Below are 21133 nucleotides of genomic sequence, written 5' to 3'. Positions count from 1 at the left end.
GTGTCTGCCTCCAGAAAGTCTCTAGAAAGGAACTTGTGAGATTAGCTCAAAACTGTCCCCTGCCCCACTAGTGCCTTGGCATTCTTTCTTTACTCCCCTCTCTCCACCGCTCTCTAGGTTACTTCTTTCTTCTCAAATCTTCAGTTTCAATTCGCTAGTAGCTTCTCTCTTGCCCTGGAGCCTGGGGCTAGGAATTGCCTTTGTTTCTTTACTAGACACTCACACTTTCAGCTGCTTTCAGGACAGCATCTGGGGTCTCTCTCTTCCATCTGAAAAACTAAAGGATGAACAAGGGCAGAGAGCCATAATGTTTCTTCTTCGGTGACCAAAGAGCACTGGGTTGCAATTCATCAAGGCCTGGGCAGGAGTGAGGCTCCCATACCTGGAAGTCCCTGTGGGGGCTTGATACTCATTAATTTAGACAAGTCTAAAACCAGCAAGGAGGCTAGCCTTACCATACCCAAGTGTGTAATCTTTGCATGCACAGTGTTTTGAAGTAGCATTTGAATTGCACAGTCTTAAAGTGTCTTTTGCACTCTAAGATTCTAAGTATCTCTTTCACTGCAGAGAATGAGGTAAGAGAATGACAATTGAAGCTTGAACCCACTGCTTTTGAAACACAGCTTTCAGAAGATGGCCTGGTCTCTGGCACATGAAACTAGGTAAGTATCAGGAATATCTAGGAGACCCTGTGCTTAGGAGCTGGCTTTGCTGTTTTTGATTAAGATTTACTCCACATGGTGGAGCGCCTGGGTGGCTCATTCAGTTAAGAGTCTGACTCTTGACTTCAGCTCAGGCCATGATCTTGTGGTTTGTTGGTTCAGGCCCTGTGTCAGGCTCTGCACTGACAGTGAGGAGCCTGCTTGGGATTCTCTCTCTCTCCCTCTCTTTCTGCCCCTCCCCTGCTCACTCTCTCTCTCTCAAAATAAATAAACTTAAAAAAAAAGATTTATTCCATGTAGGTATTTCCAATGTCTCTCTGCTGTCTTTTCTTGTTACCACTTTTATTTTTCTAATTTTTGGATCTTAAAATTCTTCTTTTGTCACCCTCCCCATCTATTTTTATGCCTTTTGTTTCTTTCTATAATTAATCATCTTGAAGAAGAGCTTAAACTCATGAAGCAAAAGGTTGTCATCTATATCAGCCCTATACAATAGAACTTTTGGAGATGATGGAAATTTTCTGTATTTGCACTGTCCAATACAGAACTTGTTAGCCATGTGTTGCTACTGAGGGCTTAAGTGGTGGGTAGGGTGGCACTAAACAGTGACAACACAGCAGAGACTGGGGAGAGAATTATAGAGAGGAACAAGGTAGAAAAAGGACTCCTTTAATTCTATGATTAAAGTTCCGGATTGCTTGCTCCCTACTCCTTACCCTGAAAAATGGCTCATGTGCATGAAACCTGCCAAAATAAACACAGCAAACACTTAGGAAACTGAAGTTGGTGCGCAATATCACATCTGCAGATTGGACTCTGAGAAGCACACAGGTGAGGGAGACCAAAATAACAGTACAAAGCTTTTGAAACTAAATTGACATTCAAACCACAGTCCACAAAATGGAGTCAAGACACGTTCAGGGTTGATTGCCTGCTAAAATATATGATTTAAAAAGAAACCTGATTCTTCTAACTCAATCCTCAAACTGTTAAAGGAATCAATCCAAGTCCCAGAAAAACCATAACTCAAATGAGAAAAGACATGCAATGCCACGATCGCACAGAGGTTGGAGTTAAATGACAAGGTTGTCAAGCAACTGTCATGAAAATACTCCAACAAGAAATGCATGAAAGGGAAAATGAAACAAACAACAATGGGAACTAATAGAAAACAATCAAACAGAAGACGTAAATTCTAACACATTGTGAATTACTTTGAAAGTAAATGGCTCAGCCCCTTTCCTCAGCTGCTGCTAAAGTGCTTGGTCCGACTGAGGAAGCTTCACTTTATCCAGCAGCGCCCAATCTCCCCACCTCCGCCTCTGGGAGCTCGCGGGCATCTACTCGGGTCTCACCGTGCAGGATGATGAGGTGTCGGTCAAGGAGGATGAGGTCAATGCTCTCATTAAAACATTGGGTGTAAATGTTGAATCTTTCTGGCCAGGCTTGTTTGCAAAGGCCCTGGCCCACGTCAACATCGTCAACATCAGGAGCCTTGTCCGTAAGGTGGGGGCTGGTGGTTCTGTCCCAGCAGCTGGGCCTGCCCCCTCCACCACTGCTGCCCCAACTGAGGAGAAGAAAGTGGAAGCAAAGAAAGAAGAATCAGAGGAGTCTGATGATGATGTGGGCTTTAGTCTTTTGACTAAATCTCTTCTTTAACCTGTTCAATAAAAAGCTGAACTCTTATAAATAAATAAATAAATAAACAAATAAATAAATAAATGTAAATGGCTTCAACTCACCATAAAAGACAGAGAATGGCAAAATGGATTCAAAAAATTATGATCCAACTATGGGCTGTCTAGAAGAAACTCATACAGGTAACAAAGTACAAGAATGGAAAAAGATACATTGTGCAAACATTAATCAAAAGAAAGCTGGAGTGCCTATATTAATATCAGACAAAGTAGACTGTGGAGCAAAGAAAATTAACAAAAAGTGGTATTACAAAATTATTAAAAGAGTCAATTACCTAAGAACACATAACACTCCTAAATATGTATGTTCTAAGCAGCAGAACCTGAAAAAACATGAAAGAAAAATTGCAAAACTGAAAGGGGAAATAGACAAACCCGTAACTAGAGCTAAGGCTTCTCTTAGTAATTGATAAACCACCAGACAGAAAATCAGCACAAAACCTGAACATGAATGTTCATAGAAGCTTTATTTGTAAATCAAAAAATGAGGATGGGTGGGAAGGAGGGGAGGGGGGGTGATGGGCATTGAGGAGGGCACCTGTTGGGATGAGCACTGGGTGTTGTACGGAAACCAATTTGACAATAATTTCATATTAAAAAAAAAACCTGAGAGATGCCTGGGTGGCTCAGTCAGCTGGTCATCCAACTCTTGATTTCGGCTTGGGTCATGATCTCACAGGTTCATGGGATTGAGTCTGCCTCGGGCTGTGCGCTGACAGCCCAGGGCTTGCTTGGGATTCTTTCTTTCCTTCCCTTTCTGCCCCTCCCCTGTACATGTGCTCTCTCTCTCTCTCTCTCTCAAAAGAAATAAATAAACATTGAAAAAATTAAAAAAAAAACACTTAGAACAACTTAAATGTCTTTCAGTAGGTGGATGAATAAACAAATTATATTACATCCATTGCTACAGAATGAATGTGAACCCCCAGCTTTCAAATTCATATGTTAAATCCTAATGTCCAATGTGATGGTATTTGAAGGTGGAGACTTTGGAAGGTTATTAGGTCATGAGGGTGGAGTTCTCATGAATAGGAGTAATGCCCTTATAAAAGAGAACCCATAGAACTCTGTTACCCCTTGCAGCATGTGAGGACATGGCAAGAAGATGGTTGTCTATGGACCAGGAAGTGGGCTCTTGGCAGACACCCAATCTGTAGACACTTTGATCTTAGAATTTCCAGTCTCCAGAATTATAAGAAATATATTTCTGCTTTTTAATAAGCCATCCAGTCTATCACATTTTGTTACAGCAGCCCAAATGGACTAAGATGTCCATACAATGGAATACTACTCAGTGATAAAAGAAACAAACTGCAACAGCATGTTGGATATCCATTATGCTGCATAATGAAAAGTCAATTATATTCACGTTACCTTCTCAAAATGACAGAATTATACTGATGAATGACAGATTAGTGTTTGCTAAGGGTTCGGGTTGGCAGGAGGGCGGGACTATGAAGGGATGGTGAAATGGTTGATGATGATCTTGATGATTATCATAGTTCTACAAATCTATATGCACGATAAAATGTCATAGAACTATACACCCCCCATGCCCGCCAAATGTGCATATTAAAACTGGTAACAACCCAAATAGTGTCTGTAGTTTACTTAATAGTATCGTACCACCGTCAATTTGATGGTTTTGATAATTATCCTATGGTTATGTAAGATATTACTGAGGCAAACTGGGAGAAACATCCATGGGAACTCTCTGTACTATTTCTGCAACTTCTGTGTAAGCCCTAAATTATTTCAAAACAAAAATCTTTTTTAAATGTGGCGAGAGCAACCAATCAACTGAATTTTTAGTTTAGTTTGCTTTTTATAAATTTAAATAGCTGACTGTGGCTACTGGCTACAGTATTGGATAATGCAGGTCAATACTAAGTTTTGCCAAGTAACCTTTTTATTTTCTTTTGTTCTTATTCCTAGGCCTCTGAAGAGAAGTTTCATCTATGAAAAATTCACCCAACACATAAAATATAACCCATATTATTTAAATCTCCCTTAATCAAGTATAATAAATACTCTACAAAATTAGAGCATGATGAAATTCAAGGTTGAAAAGTAATGCATTTGGTCACTTTTCATTTTCTATCCCATTATGGTGACTATTGTGGATGGGAGAATATTAATTCCTCAGGTAAGTTGTAAAGGTTTTAAAATTCATAGCCTTGTTTTGTAAGCTCGCTGAATAGGAAGAAGTCTGTAGTTGTTTAGAACCTTAATTATCTCTTTTTACTGACAAAATCTAAGCAAGTTACTACCTCCAAATCCCTAGGAATGAACAGTTGGTCTTTTGACTCTCCCTGCCAAAATAAGTGACTTTAAATCTTTGCCAGCACAGGTTAAGAGATCAACTCTTCTCTCAGAGCTCACTGAAGTCAAACTCCTCTGACTCGCAGAAGGGGTTTGATTCTGCTCTCCCTTTTCGTTCATTCTCTTCTACTTTTCCCCAAGCATCCTACTCTAGATAAAATATACAAGCTTATAGTGAGGCAAATTCATTGTGTGCTGCCTCAACGATCCTCACTCCCTGCCCTGCCCCCACACAAAAGCTGGAGTCTAATCATAATGAACTGCCCCTGCTTTCCTGGAGACACTCAGGGGTGGACACTCAAGGTTATTTTGGGACTGATGGCTCTAAACCTCTCCTTCTAACCACTTCTCTCCTTCCTTGGTGATGGAAGCTGTTGTGACCTCTCACCTTGGGGAAAGGTTAAGCCTGGTTGCCCAGAGATTTCCAAACAGGAATAATACTAGGATTCTCTTCAGTGGCGTATGGGGGGTAGGGAGTAAGCATTAACACTACCATTGTTTAGGATTGCCAGCTCACCATGATAATAAAGTGCATACTGACTTTTAGTTGTTTTTTTTAAGCAATTTTTTAAGTTTATTTATTTATTCAGTGAGGAGCCTGACATGGGCTCTATCCCACCAGCTGCGAGATCATAACCTGAGTCGGAAGCTTAACCGACTAAGCCACCCAGGCGCCCCCTTTTAGTTGGTTTTTATTACTGTTTGAAATTTTCTACAGATGGTGCACCCACTTGTTGCTTGTACTAGGGAAAACTACTCTTTAACCCTCCCTTCAGAAAGCTACCGTTTTCTCCCATCTGTGTCCAGAAGCACACCCTGCTCTCACCTTTCCAGACAAATGGAGGGAGACTCAGACATGACCCTAAAGTGTAAGTTCTGAAAGACAGGAGATTGTCTGATTCCCTCTTGGATCTGGAACAGGTAACACAAATGATTGGCTCTAATCTGTGTTTAGGAAGTTATTGCTAAATAAATAGAGAAATGAATTAGTTTTTATTTCACCAAAAGAAATGACCACTTTTCTGTTCTCTTCATGCTAAGAGATGATCCCACAAAATAGATTTCACTGCACTTAACTGAAAAATACCTCTCAGGAGTGATAATTTCCATTTATCAAGGGCAGTTTTCCAGGTAAAGGAGTACCTGTGAGCCATTAGCAGATCAACTCACACTAGCTGTGGGATAAGTGCACTGGCCTGGAAAAAAGGGATCCTGCCAGGGCACCAACAGCATCTATGATACTCTATCCCTTACACCACTCATATCCAGTTGTTTCCCACATGAAATTCACTCCATCCTGGAAAAGATTTTCCAAGCTCTTTGGTTATGATGTTTAGAGGTGGTGGTTAGCAGCTGACTTACATCAATGGCTGAGTCATTCTGTCCACAATCATTTCATGACTAATGAATTAAATGGAGCTGATGAAGACCATGATCCATTTACCTTTTAAGTCTTTGAGGATGGTACCAATCTCTGCCTTTCCATCTGGAATATAATATTGTTTTTGATGTATTACCTTAGAAATTTCAGGGGGTATTCATTTTGTTTTTTCCCACTGTAACAGCTCTTTATCTACAAATCATTGTGAGGGTTTTCACAAACTTTAAGTACACGTATGCTGATTATAAATTTAGCAAGCCAGGAAATAACCGCAGGGTAGATTCATGGACCCTGTGCACCCACTATGAGATGGACCCAGCCTAGAACTCTGGACCGAGATATGGCTCTTCTCTAACAGGAGGATCCATGATGGTACTCTGTGTCCTTAGGTATCATAGTCAACTCAGATTCCTGATTCAACAGCCCACTTTCCCCAGTGTATCTTTATTTGAGTAAATGGCCATTGGCCCCATTGTAGAAGGAGGGAAACACTACTTTATACAGTTTCCATGGTGTTGCAAGTTAGGAAGCAATAGGTTATGGGTCTAAGAACTAGCTAAAGTCTGTAAACTGATGAAGGGATCATGATTTTCCACTGAGTGGGTAGACCTTAGAGTTCTGTTCATCTATTCATGATATATCTTGATTGCTGATATACATTAAGCAAGACCCCTATTGACTTGTCCGTCAATCTCATTCTGGGAACACCATTTTCCATTAGGTAGCTCCATAGGTCTCTTTGAACACAGCCTGTTAGTCCATCTGCTGTGCACTTTGATAATCATGCCCACCTTGCTTCTGGCCATCTGGCCTGTGCTATTCTGAGGTCCTATCATCCCCATTGCTATCAGGGAGCACAGTGCTATAGGAGGATCTCCTATCTTTATAATCCTCACCTACATGGGACAGCCACTGCAGCTTCTCGACAATGCTGGTGCCCCTCTCATCCAGGAGGGGAGGCTGCAATATTGTGAAAGGAAATTCACCAGGGAAGAAGGCAGCTGTGAACCTCCAGCAGCCCAAACTCACAGCAGCTGTAAGCTGGATACAACAGGCTGAAGAAGGGAATCTTGACAGGGCAGCAATGGCATCCACTTCAAGGTCTTTCCTTTCTGCCCCAGATCCCTACTACATGGGTTTGCCTTAGTCCTTACAAATAATGACATTATCTGTTCACATGACTATTCCTGACCATAAAGGCTTTCTTTATGGTGTAACTCAGTTTAATCTCACTACTGAGGTGTTTTCTCAGTGGAGTTTATAAGGTTTTTCTGAATCCTGCATGAATAATGACTTTGACCAACTTATCTTTGTTTTCCCTGCTATAAAAATTTTGCAGATATAATCTTTCAATCCATATGACTCATGCCAAATGACTACTAATTTTTTTCCTGATTATAAAGCATCCATAATTCTTGTAGTAAATTTGAAAAGTAAAGAAAAACATAATGAAAAAATAATCTTATCTGACTATCTGAATATAACCATCGTTAACAATTACATTTACTCCAGAGCACCTGGGTGGCTCAGTTGACTAAGTATCCAGCTCTTGATTTAGGCTCAGGTCATGATCTCACGGTTTGTGAAATATATCTCCCTGTGGGGCTCTGTGCTGACAGCATGGAGCCTGCTTGGGATTCTCTCTCTCCCTTTATCTCTGTCCCTCCCCCACTCTTTCTCTTTCTCTCAAGATAAATAAACTTAAAAAAATTGCTTTAAAGATAAACAACTATAAGTCAGTATGCACTTTATTATCATGGTGAGCTGGCAGTCCAAAACAATGGTAGTATTAATGCTCACTCCCTATCGTGCCATGTTCCACTGAAGACAATCCCAATATTATTTCTCTTTGGAAATCTCTGGACAACCAGGCTTAGCCTTTTCCCAAGGTGAGCAGGTGCGGGCACAGGCTCTCTCCCTCTCTCTCTAAAAGAAAAGAAAAAAAATTGCATTTACTCCCAAATATTCCTCTGTGTGTGTGTGCGTGTGTGTATAGGTACATATATATCCTATTTTTTTCTTAATGTGACTTTATGTGACCTTTATCATGCCATTAAAAGTAATATTTGTAAGACTCTTTTTAACAACTACATGATATATTGTCATATGATTGTAATTTTATTAATGTAATTAATTTATTTGAACACTCTCCTAATTTTGGACATTTAGATCTTTCTTAATGTTTCAACTATTATTATAAATAACATTGCCGTGGGCATATTTTTTTAATAATTGAAGTATACTTGACATACAATGTTATATTAGTTTCAGGTGTACAACATAATAATTCAACAATTCTATACATTAGACAATGGTGAACACATTTTTTTTTTTTGTCTGCCCTTCTAGTCACTTAATTCATACAGTATTCCTTTAGCTGACAGGTATTCACTCAGTCCCCATTACAAGCCAGAGGCACTGTGCAGTCAGCTAAGCACACAGCAAAAGACCAGGCAGGCACTCTCTGCCCTCCCTGCTGCCATGGAGGTCAGGATCTGCTGGGGAAATAAATCTGGGAAGTACAGCAGGTCCAGGGGTGATGATGACTATGAGGGGAAGTGCAGTGGGTCTTGTGTCTTTGTGAGCTTGGGTGATCATGACAAAATATTACAGACTGGTGTCCTAAACAACAGAAATTTATTTTCTCACAGTCTGGAGAGTGGAAATCTGAGATCAGGGTGCCAGCACGGTCAGGTTCTGGGAAAGGTTCTCTCCCTGGCTTTCGATGGCCACCTTTCTGTTCAGTGCTCATGTGGCCTTTCCTCGGTGCAGGTGTGCCGATAGAGAGATGTCTTTTTCTCTTTTTATAAGGCCACTAATTATGTTGGGTTAGGAACACTCTTACTACCTCATTTAACCTAATTGTCTCCTAAAAGCCTTATCTTCAAATACAGTCCCACTGGGGGTTAAGGCTTCAACATATAAGTTGGGAGGGGCAGACATCAGTCCATAGCACCTTGGGAGCATTTCAGGAGAGAGTCTAGTTGAATATTTTTTTCAATGTTTAAAAAAATTGGAGTTCTAGTAATCTGCTTTTTAATTTGGATGTACCCTTTTAGGCTTGCCAGATTTAGCAAATAAAAACAGAGAATGTTAAAAAATTAAAATAAAATAAAAAATAAGATAAAAATACAGAATGTTCAGTTATATTTGAATTTCAGATAAACAGCAAAAAAATGTTAGTATAAGAGTGTCTCTTACAATATTTGGTGTTCTTGGGGTATCTGGATGGCTCAGTAAATATCTGACTTTGGCTCAGATCATGACCTCACCATTTGTGAGTTCAAATTCTGCATGGAGTGAGCTCAAGCTCTGCTTGGGTGAGCACGGGAGCCGCTTTGGGTAAGCCTTGCTTGTCTCTCTCTCTCTCTCTCTCTCTCTCTGCCCCTCCCTCACTTGCGCCCTGTCTCTCCTTCAAAAAAAAAATTTTAAATGGTGTTCTGTTTTTTTCTCTGGCAGTCCTTTTCATGCTTCAATGTGATCAATGCTACTTTTTTATTCGTGTAAGGGATCATATCCTATGAATTTGTTATTCTGCAGGACACCAACTTAAATGTTTGTGTGTTGAATTAATATAAGGACAGTGAGATTAAGTGTTTTTAAAGTGTCCAGGTAAAACTGATTGCTACATTTGTCTGACATTTCTGTGGGAAGACACTTCAAAGAAAAGATGGTCTCCTATTTTTTGCCAAATTTGTAAGCCTCTGTTATTATCTGACTAAAATTTGTATTATTTACACTACATCTGTTTCTAAAGCATCAAGACATATATACTTATCTTCACTTTAAAATAAAATTTTAAACAGAAGGAGGCTTGTTTAAGAAAAAGTATTCTCACTTCCTCAGTAACTCTTCATGGAACCCCCATTATGAAGTGAACATTTAACTTCCTTTGACAAGTCCCTACTCCTGGAAAACTACTTTTTATAAATACTCAGAACAATGTGGCAATGGTGTAGGGCTTTCAGAAGACATGTGGCTGTACCTCTTCACATTAATCCTTTGTCCTGAGGCTGCCATTCACTGTATTTTAGGCAAGGTAGCTCTTATCTCAAGAGTAGGGTTTCAACTGCTAGCATACTTTCTGACTCTCGATCACTTTCTCTGCCTTAAAGGCTTTATAACTGTTCCTTGAAAAACACTCAAGCCAAGAAGGTGGCACAATTAGCATTTGCCTCAATACTCTCACAGAGGCTCTACCCAAGATAATTTTACACTCAGCCACAGACACATTATACGACTTTTTTTCAAGGGATTACCAATTGGAAATGAGAGCTGAAATGTATCCTATACAGTACAATTGTACATACAAAGTGCTAACGTCTTAAGAGACACAATGTCACCCTATCTATGGAATCTAGCTGCCCAACGAAATATTCAGCAAATATTTATTACATGGCAGTATCTGATTTGAATGTTGATGTCCTCTGAATTTCTTTACTGGTCTCCAAACTCCTTTTCAGATTTCCTAAGAGAGCTTTTCTTTCTCTTCTCACCTCTAAGTCCATAAACACAGCGCATTGTCTCGCTTATCATCGCTAAAGAAGCAAGGTCTACTTGAATGACCCAAGCTCCCAGCTAGTAAATGCTCAGTTGTAAACTGTTGGGGATGGAGAACATAAGAACCTAAAATTATGTTTTGCTCTTAGTTGGATTTCGATTTAATCGTTTCGAGCAATGGGAAGCTGTGAATTAAAACTATTCTTGTGAAGGGTTGGAGGGAATACTTTAGTTTTCTGTATGCAAAGGAGGTATTTTTTTTAGAAGTCTGAATTACAAATGTTTTAATACAGAGTTTTAAGTAACAGCTGTTTTGCATGCACTCTTCTTGACTGGTAGTGACTTCCAACATCTACAGTCCCTTTCAAGATCTAGGCTTCATGGGGATAGTAAGTTTTGTTTATTTTGCTTATTTCTTTATTTCTAGTGCCGGGAGCAGTATCTAGTGCATGGTATATTCTCTTTAAATATTTGTTAAATGTGTGAATAAATAAAATACAAGCAAAAAATGTACTTGATTTCACTTCCCAGTGTATAATCATGAACAAATGTTTGGTGAAGTAAGAGGGATACTCATAATTAGCACTAATTTCGTTCCTACTGTCGAGGTGGGTGTTCATCGGGTGTTCATACCAACTCGTTCTAATTGATGTTTTCAGAACTCCCCTTGCCAAACATTAGTGACTTTTGTCCTGCCATGTTTACATACCTGAAACCAAGCACAGGCACTTTTTGAAGTTAATTAAAGATTCACTTATGTTAAACATTTCCGGATGATAGCAAGAGACCAACTTGGCAGACAATAGAAATAATCTCTAGTGCTTCCTTCTGTGATTTTTCTCAGACAGGTCTTGAAGGGTCTGGTCCTAATGGGATTGATAGAAGCGAGATGGGGCGATTGGGAGATGCTGTGAGACTTAGGTTGCCTACAGCAGGAGAATGCAGGTGAATTCACAAAGATCACAAACGTCATCCTCTGCATAGCTGAGTGCTCATTACCCAGGACAAATATAAAATCCCCTTGCTGGCTTCGACCTGCCAGCCAGTGCCTTTCTGGTTGGTACGCCTTTTACTTATTTGTTGTTGGGTATTTGAAGGCTAATACCAGCTTAAAAGATAACTTTATCAGATTGCTTCCCAATTTTATCACCTGAAATTACCCTTTTATATACTTTCTCTCATGATATACTCAATTCTTGAAAGATTTTACCCACATAAAAACTGTATTTATAAGGTAATAATTAATTTCCCATTTCAGTTTTATTTTACAAAACTCTGCTTATCAAAGTTTAGCATCAGAAAGTGATAAGCTATTATATCAGGTGTTGATTTAGTTCCAGCCAAGAGCAAAGAGATTCAGTGTTAACTGGAGGAAGTGTATTATGGGTAAAATAGATGACTGTCTTTGGGCTCTTTGAAATATTCAAAGTAGTTCCTGAGGACCTCTGGGGGTCCCAGGCTGAGAATCACATTAGGCTTTACATTGGGACCAACTGGAGAGCTTGAAAGTCCTGGTGCCGAGGCCCCATTCCAGAGCAATTAAATTAAAATTTCTGTGCCCCGGCGTGACTTGATCTTTTTGAAATAATAAATTCATGTGGTTAAAAAAGTCCAACAATACAGAAGAGTGATTTTAATGCATGACTAGGGTTAAAACCACTACACGGTGTAGCATATCTAAAGCAAATGTTAAAAAGAAAACAAAAGTAAAAACCGGGAAAAGAAAGGAAAAAGAGGAAAAAGCCTGCCTTGGAGGATGCATCGGTAACTGGGAGAAAAGCTTTTCATACTCTGGGTCTGGCCTCTGTTGGGCTGATGACAACTCCTGAACGTGAAGGCAGATGTGTCCCCTCCCCCCTGAAGCCTCTCCTTTCCCTGGGGCACAGTCTCAATAACAGACCAGGGCACTGCCAAATCCGACAGGAAACAGGAGAGTGAGCTCTGACTCAAGATGTCTCAGGATTAAATTCTCTGCATTCAATTAAATATGTAGGGGCACCATCAATATCTCAGTTGACGTTCTTCCTGCCAAGCGATCCTGCATTTGCCAACAGCTCTCTCATTCCCACACAGCTTTGGTGTCATCCCTTCTCTCAAGCCCAATGTTTGCTAACATGTCAATGACCACTAAGGTCGCAAAGTTGCCTAATAGCACGGGTCAAGCCTCTGTGTGAGATTTCCTACTCTTCTGGTGGTCCCTGAGGCCCCACCTCTGGTCCCCTTGCTCCTGAATGGTGACCATTCAAAACCTCAAGAGAAGTGATGTGTTGATTAAAGATGTCCAACATTACCCTTGAGGCATTACAGATGAGCAAAATAATTCCAGGTGAAGAGGGATATTTTTGCTGGAAAATTGCCTGTAGGGAAAATTGCCTGAAAAGGACAAAATTGATAAGGAGAAATAAACAAGAAGATGAATGTTAAACATCTTACGAAATGTGAAGATTCTCTGATTCAATATATTTCCAACTGTCTTATAAAAATAATTAGAGGAGATTTTCATATGTTCACTTTGATACATTTAACATATTTTGCAGTACCTTATTGTTTTCAGAAAACAAATACCCATGCTTTTATGACTTTTATGTCTTTCTAAGAGCTGGGCATCGTAAGGGACCTTAGAAAATCATCAGACTCGGCCACCTGGCTGTGTTAGGGAATGTAGAATTATGAGTACCCTTAGAGGCAGCTTAGCTGGTAGAGAACAAAGGCATTGGAGAAGACTGGATCTGGGGTTAAACCCATGTTCTGCTCTTTACTAGCTGCATAATTGAAGACAAATTACTTACCCTTCATAAAGCTCAGATTCTGTATCTGTAAAGTGAGACTCCTAATACCGGTTTCACAGAGTTGTTAGAAGGATTAAATGAGCCATGTCTAGAAAGCATTTAGTACCGACTCTCTTTAGGAATAATATACACATATTGCTATCATCATTATTCAAAAAGAAGATGACTTTCCCTTGTTTCAACAGTTTAAAATCTTGGGTGGAAAGGAATAGTGCAAAAGAGAAAAAAAGAAAAGAACACAAGTTAGTGCATAATAAAGCTCTCAACTAGGAAGAAAGACAAAGGAGCAGGTTCTGGATTCATGTCAAGACTGGTTTAGTCAATGACTGTGTGACCTTTGGCAAGTTATTTAACTTTTCTGAGCCTCTTATTTCCTTATCTATACTATGCAATTATTAAACTAAATGAGTATGTACAACTTCTAAGAGTCCACAAACAATGAGAATCCTCAAGCTATTTTTAATATTTCAAAAAACTCAATAAAATCAAAGTTTGTACCGAGATAAAACTGCTTAGATTAACTAAACTATCAAAATTCTTTGCTTTTGCAGGACTAAAAAAAAAAATCACCTTTGAATGATAACATTACTTTTCATGCAGATAACAAATGATGGTCAATAGTAACATTTCAGGAATTTGCGAGAGAGATAATAAAATGTATTCTTGGTTATTAGAAGGGCAGAAACTACTGTAGGACTTAAGATTTTCCAGTACTGTTTCTTTTTTTTAAATTTTTTAATTTTTTAACATTTATTTATTTTTGAGACAGGGAGAGACAGCATGAACAGGGGAGGGTCAGAGAGAGAGGGAGACACAGAATCTGAAACAGGCTCCAAGCTCTGAGCTGTCAGCACAGAGCCTGACGCGGGGCTCGAACTCACAGACCGCGAGATCATGACTTAAGCCGAAGTTGGATGCTTAACCGACTGAGCCACCCAGGCGCCCCTCCAGTACTGTTTCTTATTTGATTATTTCATGGATTTGGTCGAAGCAGTTATTCCTGAAAATCAACGCAACAGGTTTTCAGTTCAAAATTTTTTTTCTTATTTCCCCCAAATTTCCTACAAAAACCTCCGCCGTGACAGCTTCACATTCCTACTTCTCATGTTTTGCCTTTGCCTCAGCAACCCCTCTCCTCCCAGGGCTACATCTTCTTCACAGTCCCACTAGCTTGAGACCCAAACTACTCCTCCATGTCACACTTTTGTCAGTAGTTACAGGTCTTCGGTCCAACCGCCAGCCTGATACTTCATAGCTCATTTCCTACACCTGCATCTATTTCTTACCTTCCCATTTAGACTGTAAACTCAAGGACTGATCATTGTTTTAGAGTCATTTCCTAGCCCCCTTTTCCCATAAAGCCCATGAATTTTAATTAAGGAAATTGATTGTCACTGTTCAGGCATGAAAATCATTGATGCATGCCCAAACTAGCTGGTGATAGTTTGATGACAACCAGGATATCGATAGTGTCAATGTATATCCTATCAAAATACTTGTTAATAACTTATTAATAAATAGTACCAAAAAAACTGGCAGACATAACCATAACCAAATGGCAAAAAATTCACAGCACTGAGAATGGAACAAACTGACATCATGTACGTCGTTACGTGATACTCCGAGGAGAGCACAGTGTCACTGCCATAGTATTCATGCCAAAAAGCATACCTGGAATCTAATCACGAGGAGAAAGCAGACATATTTAGATGGAAGACTAGCCCACAAAATATGAGTCTTAAACACCTAAAAAATATTAAGTACATAAAGCACAAGGAAAGACTGAAGAATTATTCCAAGTTGTAGGACATGACAACTAAATACAACAATCTTAGATTGAAATCCTCAGTTTATAAAGTATCTTATTGGAAAAATTAGTAAAATTTGAATGGAGTCTATAAATTTGATGGTGGTAAACTATCAAAGTTAATTTTCTGATGCTGATGGCTGTTCCGTATGTAGTAGACTGTCTTTATTTTTAGAAAATTAACACTAAAATCTTGAGGGGTAATCTTGAGGGGTAAAATCTTGTATATATATATATATATACGTATATGTATATATACACATATATATACGTGTATATATATATATATACGTATATGTATATATACACATATATATACGTGTATATATATATATATATATACATATATATATATGGAGAAAGAGATGTGGAAAATGTTGAACTGGCTAATCTGAGTGTAGGTTATATGGAAGTTCTTTGTACCATTCTTGCAACTTTTTTGTATGTAACTTTTTTGTATGTTTGAAATTATCTCAAAATTAAAGGTTAAAAATTAATGGATTTCAGTACAACCAATATGAGAAATTAAATTAATAACCTAAGCCTGAGAAATTAACAAATATAAAAGATGTTATCCTAAGACAACATCCTAAAGTGTGATATAATAGAAATATCATATATAATAACAATTCTTTGGGGAAGAACCATAATCTATTGACAGAGAATAGGCTGAAATGAAATCAAAAGATGCTACAGTTTAGGCATAAAGAAAATCTCCTTTATTGCAACTTCATTGCTGACATTATATATGGTTATTCTTTGCTCATTCTGAAATGGAATACACTTGATCCTTGAACAATGCAAGGGTTAGGGTGCCAACCTCGGCACAGTCAAAAATCGAGTATAACTTTTGACTCCCCCAAAACTTGACTACCATTAGCCTACTGTTTACTGGAAGCCTCGTGGATAATGTAAATAGTCAATTAATCCAGATTTTGTACATTATATATATAATTAACCCAGATTTTATACACTATATTCTTTAATAAAGTCAGAGAAAAGAAAATGTTAAGAAAATCATGAAAGAAAATACATTTATAGTACTGTACAGTATTTATCGAAAAAATCCGTGTATAAGTGGATCCATGCAGCTCAAACCTAAGTTGCTCAAGGGTCAACTGTATATACGAAGTATGGACTTACTGGAGAAAAACATCTCTGGATTTGCTTGAAAATTCAATGTAATTATTTTCTCATATTTCTGAGTGACCCAGAACAAATGCCATGCAATCCCTTTGCCCAGCCCCATGCATATATTGTTACTCCACGGTAACAACTAGAACAAACATTCATTTTTTCACCTTAAACAGCATCTAATCCATAAGCAACTTGAGGAGCATAGTGTGGGGTTAGTGTGCTTTTCTTACTGAGAAAAAGACAATGAAGGGACTGACGTGCTTCTTGGAGGAGCCATACCTTTTTAAACCCTACCCAACAATGACAGATGGCCTGGTGCATTTAGCTCAAAGTATATTCTATAATGGTAATTCTCAAAGTGTGGTCCCTAGACCAGCAGCATCAACATCACCAAGGAATGTTTACAGGTTTTCAAGTCCTGTTCCAGACCTACTGAATCAGAACTCTAGAAGTGGGGCTCAGCAATATGAGTTTATTAAATTCATCAGGAGATTCTGAAGCATGCTGAAGGTTGCAAACTGCTGATAACTCATCCACTCAGCAAGTTTGAAAGAACATTGTCTGCTAGGAAATACTCAGACACCTGTGTCTCCTCAGAAAAGGGACTAATTCCCAATTTCCTTACCGTTAAAAGCCTTCAGAAAGAATCACCATAATTTAAATGGCTCGAGCTCTCAGGGAACTGCTTAATATGACCATAAATAAAAATTTAAAAACAATTAGAGAGGCACCAGAAGCTCTTTTATCCTCTTGTGATCCTCTAAATGCACCAAGGACTTGCCACTTGGCTATTATAATTTTATACCCACCTCTATATTAAGGTTCTTGGTTTGTAGTGTTTGCTTTGGGAACCAAATGCCTGTCATTTTATGGCACCATGGAGTGATTAATAAAGGCTTTTATAATGCAGTGAATCGCTATGTGAACACATCCTGCTCATTAAATGAAAATGGCTCAATACAATACCTGCAAGCCAGCAAGCACTAGAGTGTCCTATGGGGCAGGCAGAGGAGTCTGTTTGAAGTTTAAGATAAAGCAGGATTGGGAAGCCTAACAACCTTATGAGAGATGTGGCAAGGATGAACAGCGGAGGGAAGCACAGGAGGGAAGGGCACTTCTGAATTCCCATCTGCCTGGAGTGTGAGTGGAGGTGGGTCACAGTGGAAGCGCTTTGCGTGCCATCGGATCCCTGAGTGGTTTTGTACCCTGGGTGCAAAGGTTCAGAAAGGACACAAGAGCACTCCAGTCATATTCTGTTTTGGTGTTTCTTTTCTAACTCAGACAGTGTTTAAGTCAGTTCAGGCTACTGTAACAAAAATACCATAGACTGGGTGGGAGGGGCTTAAACAACGAATGTTTATTTCTCACAGTTCTAGAGGCTGGCAAGTCCAAGATTAAGGCATCAGCAGATGCTGGGTCTGATGAGAGTTGGCTTTCTGCTTCATAGGTCTCCCTCTTCTCACTGTATTTTCAAGTGTGGAAAGGGGGCAAGGGAACTCTCTGGATGTCTTCTACAAGGGCACTAATCCCATTGATGTGGGCTGTACCCTCATGACCTCATCACCTCTTAAAGGCCCCACCTTCTAATACCATCACATTGAGGATTAGGTTTCAGTGTATAAATTTTGGGGAGACATGACATTCAGTCTATAGCACATAACTGCCAGAATTTAGGAATCTTGGGGTACCTGGGTGGCTCAGTCAATCAAGTGTCCAACTCAATTTCAGGTCAGATCATGATCCCAGGGTTGTGGAATCGAGCCCCACATCAGGCTCCATGCTTATGATCCTCTCTCTCTCTCTCTCTCTCTCTGCCCCTCTCCTCAGCTTACTCTCTTAAAAAAGGGGGGGGGGCGGAGAAGACAAAGTTAAGAAGTAAGAAATCTGGTTAACTTTAAAGGAGAAGACTTTAAGTAATTTGGATTGGTCATTCTCTCTTGCCAAAGGACAATCCCTATGGCTCTGAGATCTTTGAGAGTAAAATATTTTCCTTCTAGGACAAATTCTGCCTGAAGTTTGCTGTGACATCTGGAAAAAGTCATTTCAACTCCATTTATAAATGACTTATTTCTCCATATTAGACAGAATTACCTCTTGTTAATAAATGGACACACTTGTGCCACAGGTCATAATTAGCAGTTCCACTTAACAGTCCCTTCACTGGCACTCTAAGACTTGAAGCCTCACTGAACCAAAGTTCACACTCATGAGGTGGCCCCAGGCCAGAGACACGGGAAAGACTAGAAGTTTCACTAACATGATGGACAGTCCATCCAGGAAGAGTCATCCCCAGGACAAAAGCTGCAGTTAGCTTTTTCTGAGCCCTATAACTTCAGATCATTTAAATGGTGGCTCTGAGGAAGTACTATAGGCCAGTGCTCCTGGAACCCTCGGAGCCATAGACCTTCTATAGGTCTATTTCCAGGTATGAGGCTAGTTCTCCATATTCAGCCCTGGTTGCCTATCCTACTATTCCTGGGGCTCCACTTTACCTATCTCTTAGAAATTAAATCTTTTCCCTCCACTAAGGCTACCTACCTTAAATTCATACCTGCCTTCTTCTTTTTTTTTTTAATAAGTTTATTTATTTTGAGAGAGAGAGAGGGAGAGAGAATGGGGGAGGGGCAGAAAGAGAGGGAGAGAATCCCAAGGAGGCTCCACGCTGTCAGAGCAGAGCCGGATGCAAGACTTGATCTCACAAACTGTGAGATCATAACCTGAGCCAAAATCAAGAGTCGTAAGCTCAACCAACTAAGCCACCCGGGTGCCCACTTCAAACATGCCTTCTAATGGAGGCCACCATAAACCCACCATCAAGCCTTTGAAGAGAAAGCAAGCTTTAATGAGTATTCCACTATATTGGTTAGTTGAAATGATGTGCAATTTCTTGCTTATACCACAGCTAGGAGAAGTGAATCCACTTCAGTTAAATTACATTCAATCTTTCCACCAACCTGAACTATTTGCTTTTCCTGGAATGTTCAGCAATATGCTATGCAAATTTTACCTCTGAGTCTTTGAGCATATTGTTCCATCATCAACAACAACATCATAGCTAAAATTTATGAGATGTCTACTTAGGCTTTCAAAAGAAATTACATCTATGTATTCATTTATACCCCACCAAACTTTTTGGGTAGTTACTATTAACAACTCCATTTCAGATAAGAAGTCAGGGGATTTGTAAAACTTGTCCAGAGGTTTACAGCTACTTAGTGGTAGAATAAAAGTCAAATCTGGTTATTGTAACAGGGGTGCCCCACCCCAGCCCCCTACCCTGGTAACCCTTACTCAACCTTTAGATCAGGGTCAGGATCATCTATTGCAGCACACACTCTATGACCCCAGTTTAGGATTCCTCTTCAGGAGGCACCTCTACCTCATCACACGGCAGCGTTTTCTCTATATGTGTTACTCTCCTCTTGCTTCTGCCTGTGTTGGAGAGTGGTACTCATGTGGATCAGGAGTGTTCATGACACCTTATTAATATCTTTTAGCCTTTAGGATATCTGTGAGGAGTCATGTTTTTAGCTGTTCTGGTGAAATGTGAGGAAACTGCTGCGATTCCATCTGATTATTTAGAACAGGAGGCATTCAGACTAGAGGTAGGAAATGCTAGAAAGAAGGGCAAAGGGTGCTATACAGGTTGGGGCCAGTTGAGAGTCCAGAGCATATGGGCACATTATAATTGCTCCACTATTTGAAGTTGGGCTGCTTGGCAGGGTGTAAACCCAGCATTTAGGAGAGGGGGAATAGGATCCTACTCCCACATCTACCTCTCACTGGCTGTGGGACTTTGAGCAAATTATTAAAATTCTCTGATTAGCAATTTCCTTTGTGAAGAATCTTTTAGTTCCAAAGCTATATCATTTGCTTCAAAAATATGCTTAATAACACTTTATAAGAATATGAAATGATTCTTTAAAAAAAAAGGCAAGGCAAATGAGAATAACTATTCTTACAATGAATTAAAAATTCTTTCATTCTCACTTAGAAAAAAAAAAAGAGGAATGCATGACCTGGAGGGAAAAAGAATGTGTTTGCAAATGACTGCTTTTGGAGTCTTTGCATTTGCGGTTAGTGCAAAAAGCAAAAAAGTACCTTATTATCCTATTTAGTAATAATCCCAAAGGACTGAGTAGGCATACTGTAGAGCCCTGTGATTTTATCAGCCATAGAATCTGAGCTGACAAGAGCAGTTTAGCAAACTTGGTGTTTCTCAGAGGTGTGGGCAACTCTCTAGACTCTGGTCTCCCATAGACTAACCAACCCCTTCCTTTTTAAGTTTGATATACTGCTTCTCTGTTAACATTGAGCCAATATTCTGGGAAAGTCTGTAAAACAAAAAGTCCAGGACGTGACTTGGACAGATTGCTGACTGTCTTTCACAGGCTGGATTTTATGAACTCTTCCATGTATGACAGTGTTTTGTTTTGGGTTTAATGTATTCGATGGTGGAGGGATACTGAACCAAACCATTGTGGTGAGGCTCACAAAGATTATTTAATAGAGTCCTAGGCAGGCCACAGAGAGGGATTCATTATGCGCCAAGAGTGAGATTCCAATGATGTGTATTCAAAATAGGCTATTGTCATTAAAAATTGAGTTTAGTGAGGTGAAAATGCTTCAGTTTATTAGCAGGTCATGCAGTAGGATGAAAAACTATCTAAAATAGACCATTGCTGCAATAAAAATCATCAGGCATGAATAACTAGATACTAAACATCACCACACCTCTGCACGCTTTACAAGGTAAGCAATTCCTGCATGCTTATATTAATCCATAGTTTCTAAATCTCTTCTTTCAGAAGCCAACAGTCCATTCAGTCCAAGAGACA

General features: G+C 39.4%; 1 protein-coding gene across 1 annotated transcript; it reads left to right on the top strand.

Annotated features, from left to right (window-relative positions):
• Positions 1 to 633: 633 nt before the first annotated feature.
• LOC122490530 (60S acidic ribosomal protein P1-like) lies at positions 634 to 2348 on the top strand. Its single transcript, XM_043593190.1, has 2 exons — positions 634 to 662; positions 1958 to 2348. Exons 1-2 carry the CDS (start codon positions 634 to 636, stop codon positions 2319 to 2321), a joined length of 393 nt encoding a protein of 130 aa, XP_043449125.1. The 3' UTR covers positions 2322 to 2348.
• The last annotated feature ends 18785 nt before the right edge of the window (positions 2349 to 21133 follow it).

Source organism: Prionailurus bengalensis, chromosome B2 (assembly GCF_016509475.1).
Source record: "Prionailurus bengalensis isolate Pbe53 chromosome B2, Fcat_Pben_1.1_paternal_pri, whole genome shotgun sequence".
Lineage (NCBI taxonomy): Eukaryota > Metazoa > Chordata > Mammalia > Carnivora > Felidae > Prionailurus > Prionailurus bengalensis.
This window is presented reverse-complemented; position numbering and strand designations above follow the sequence as displayed.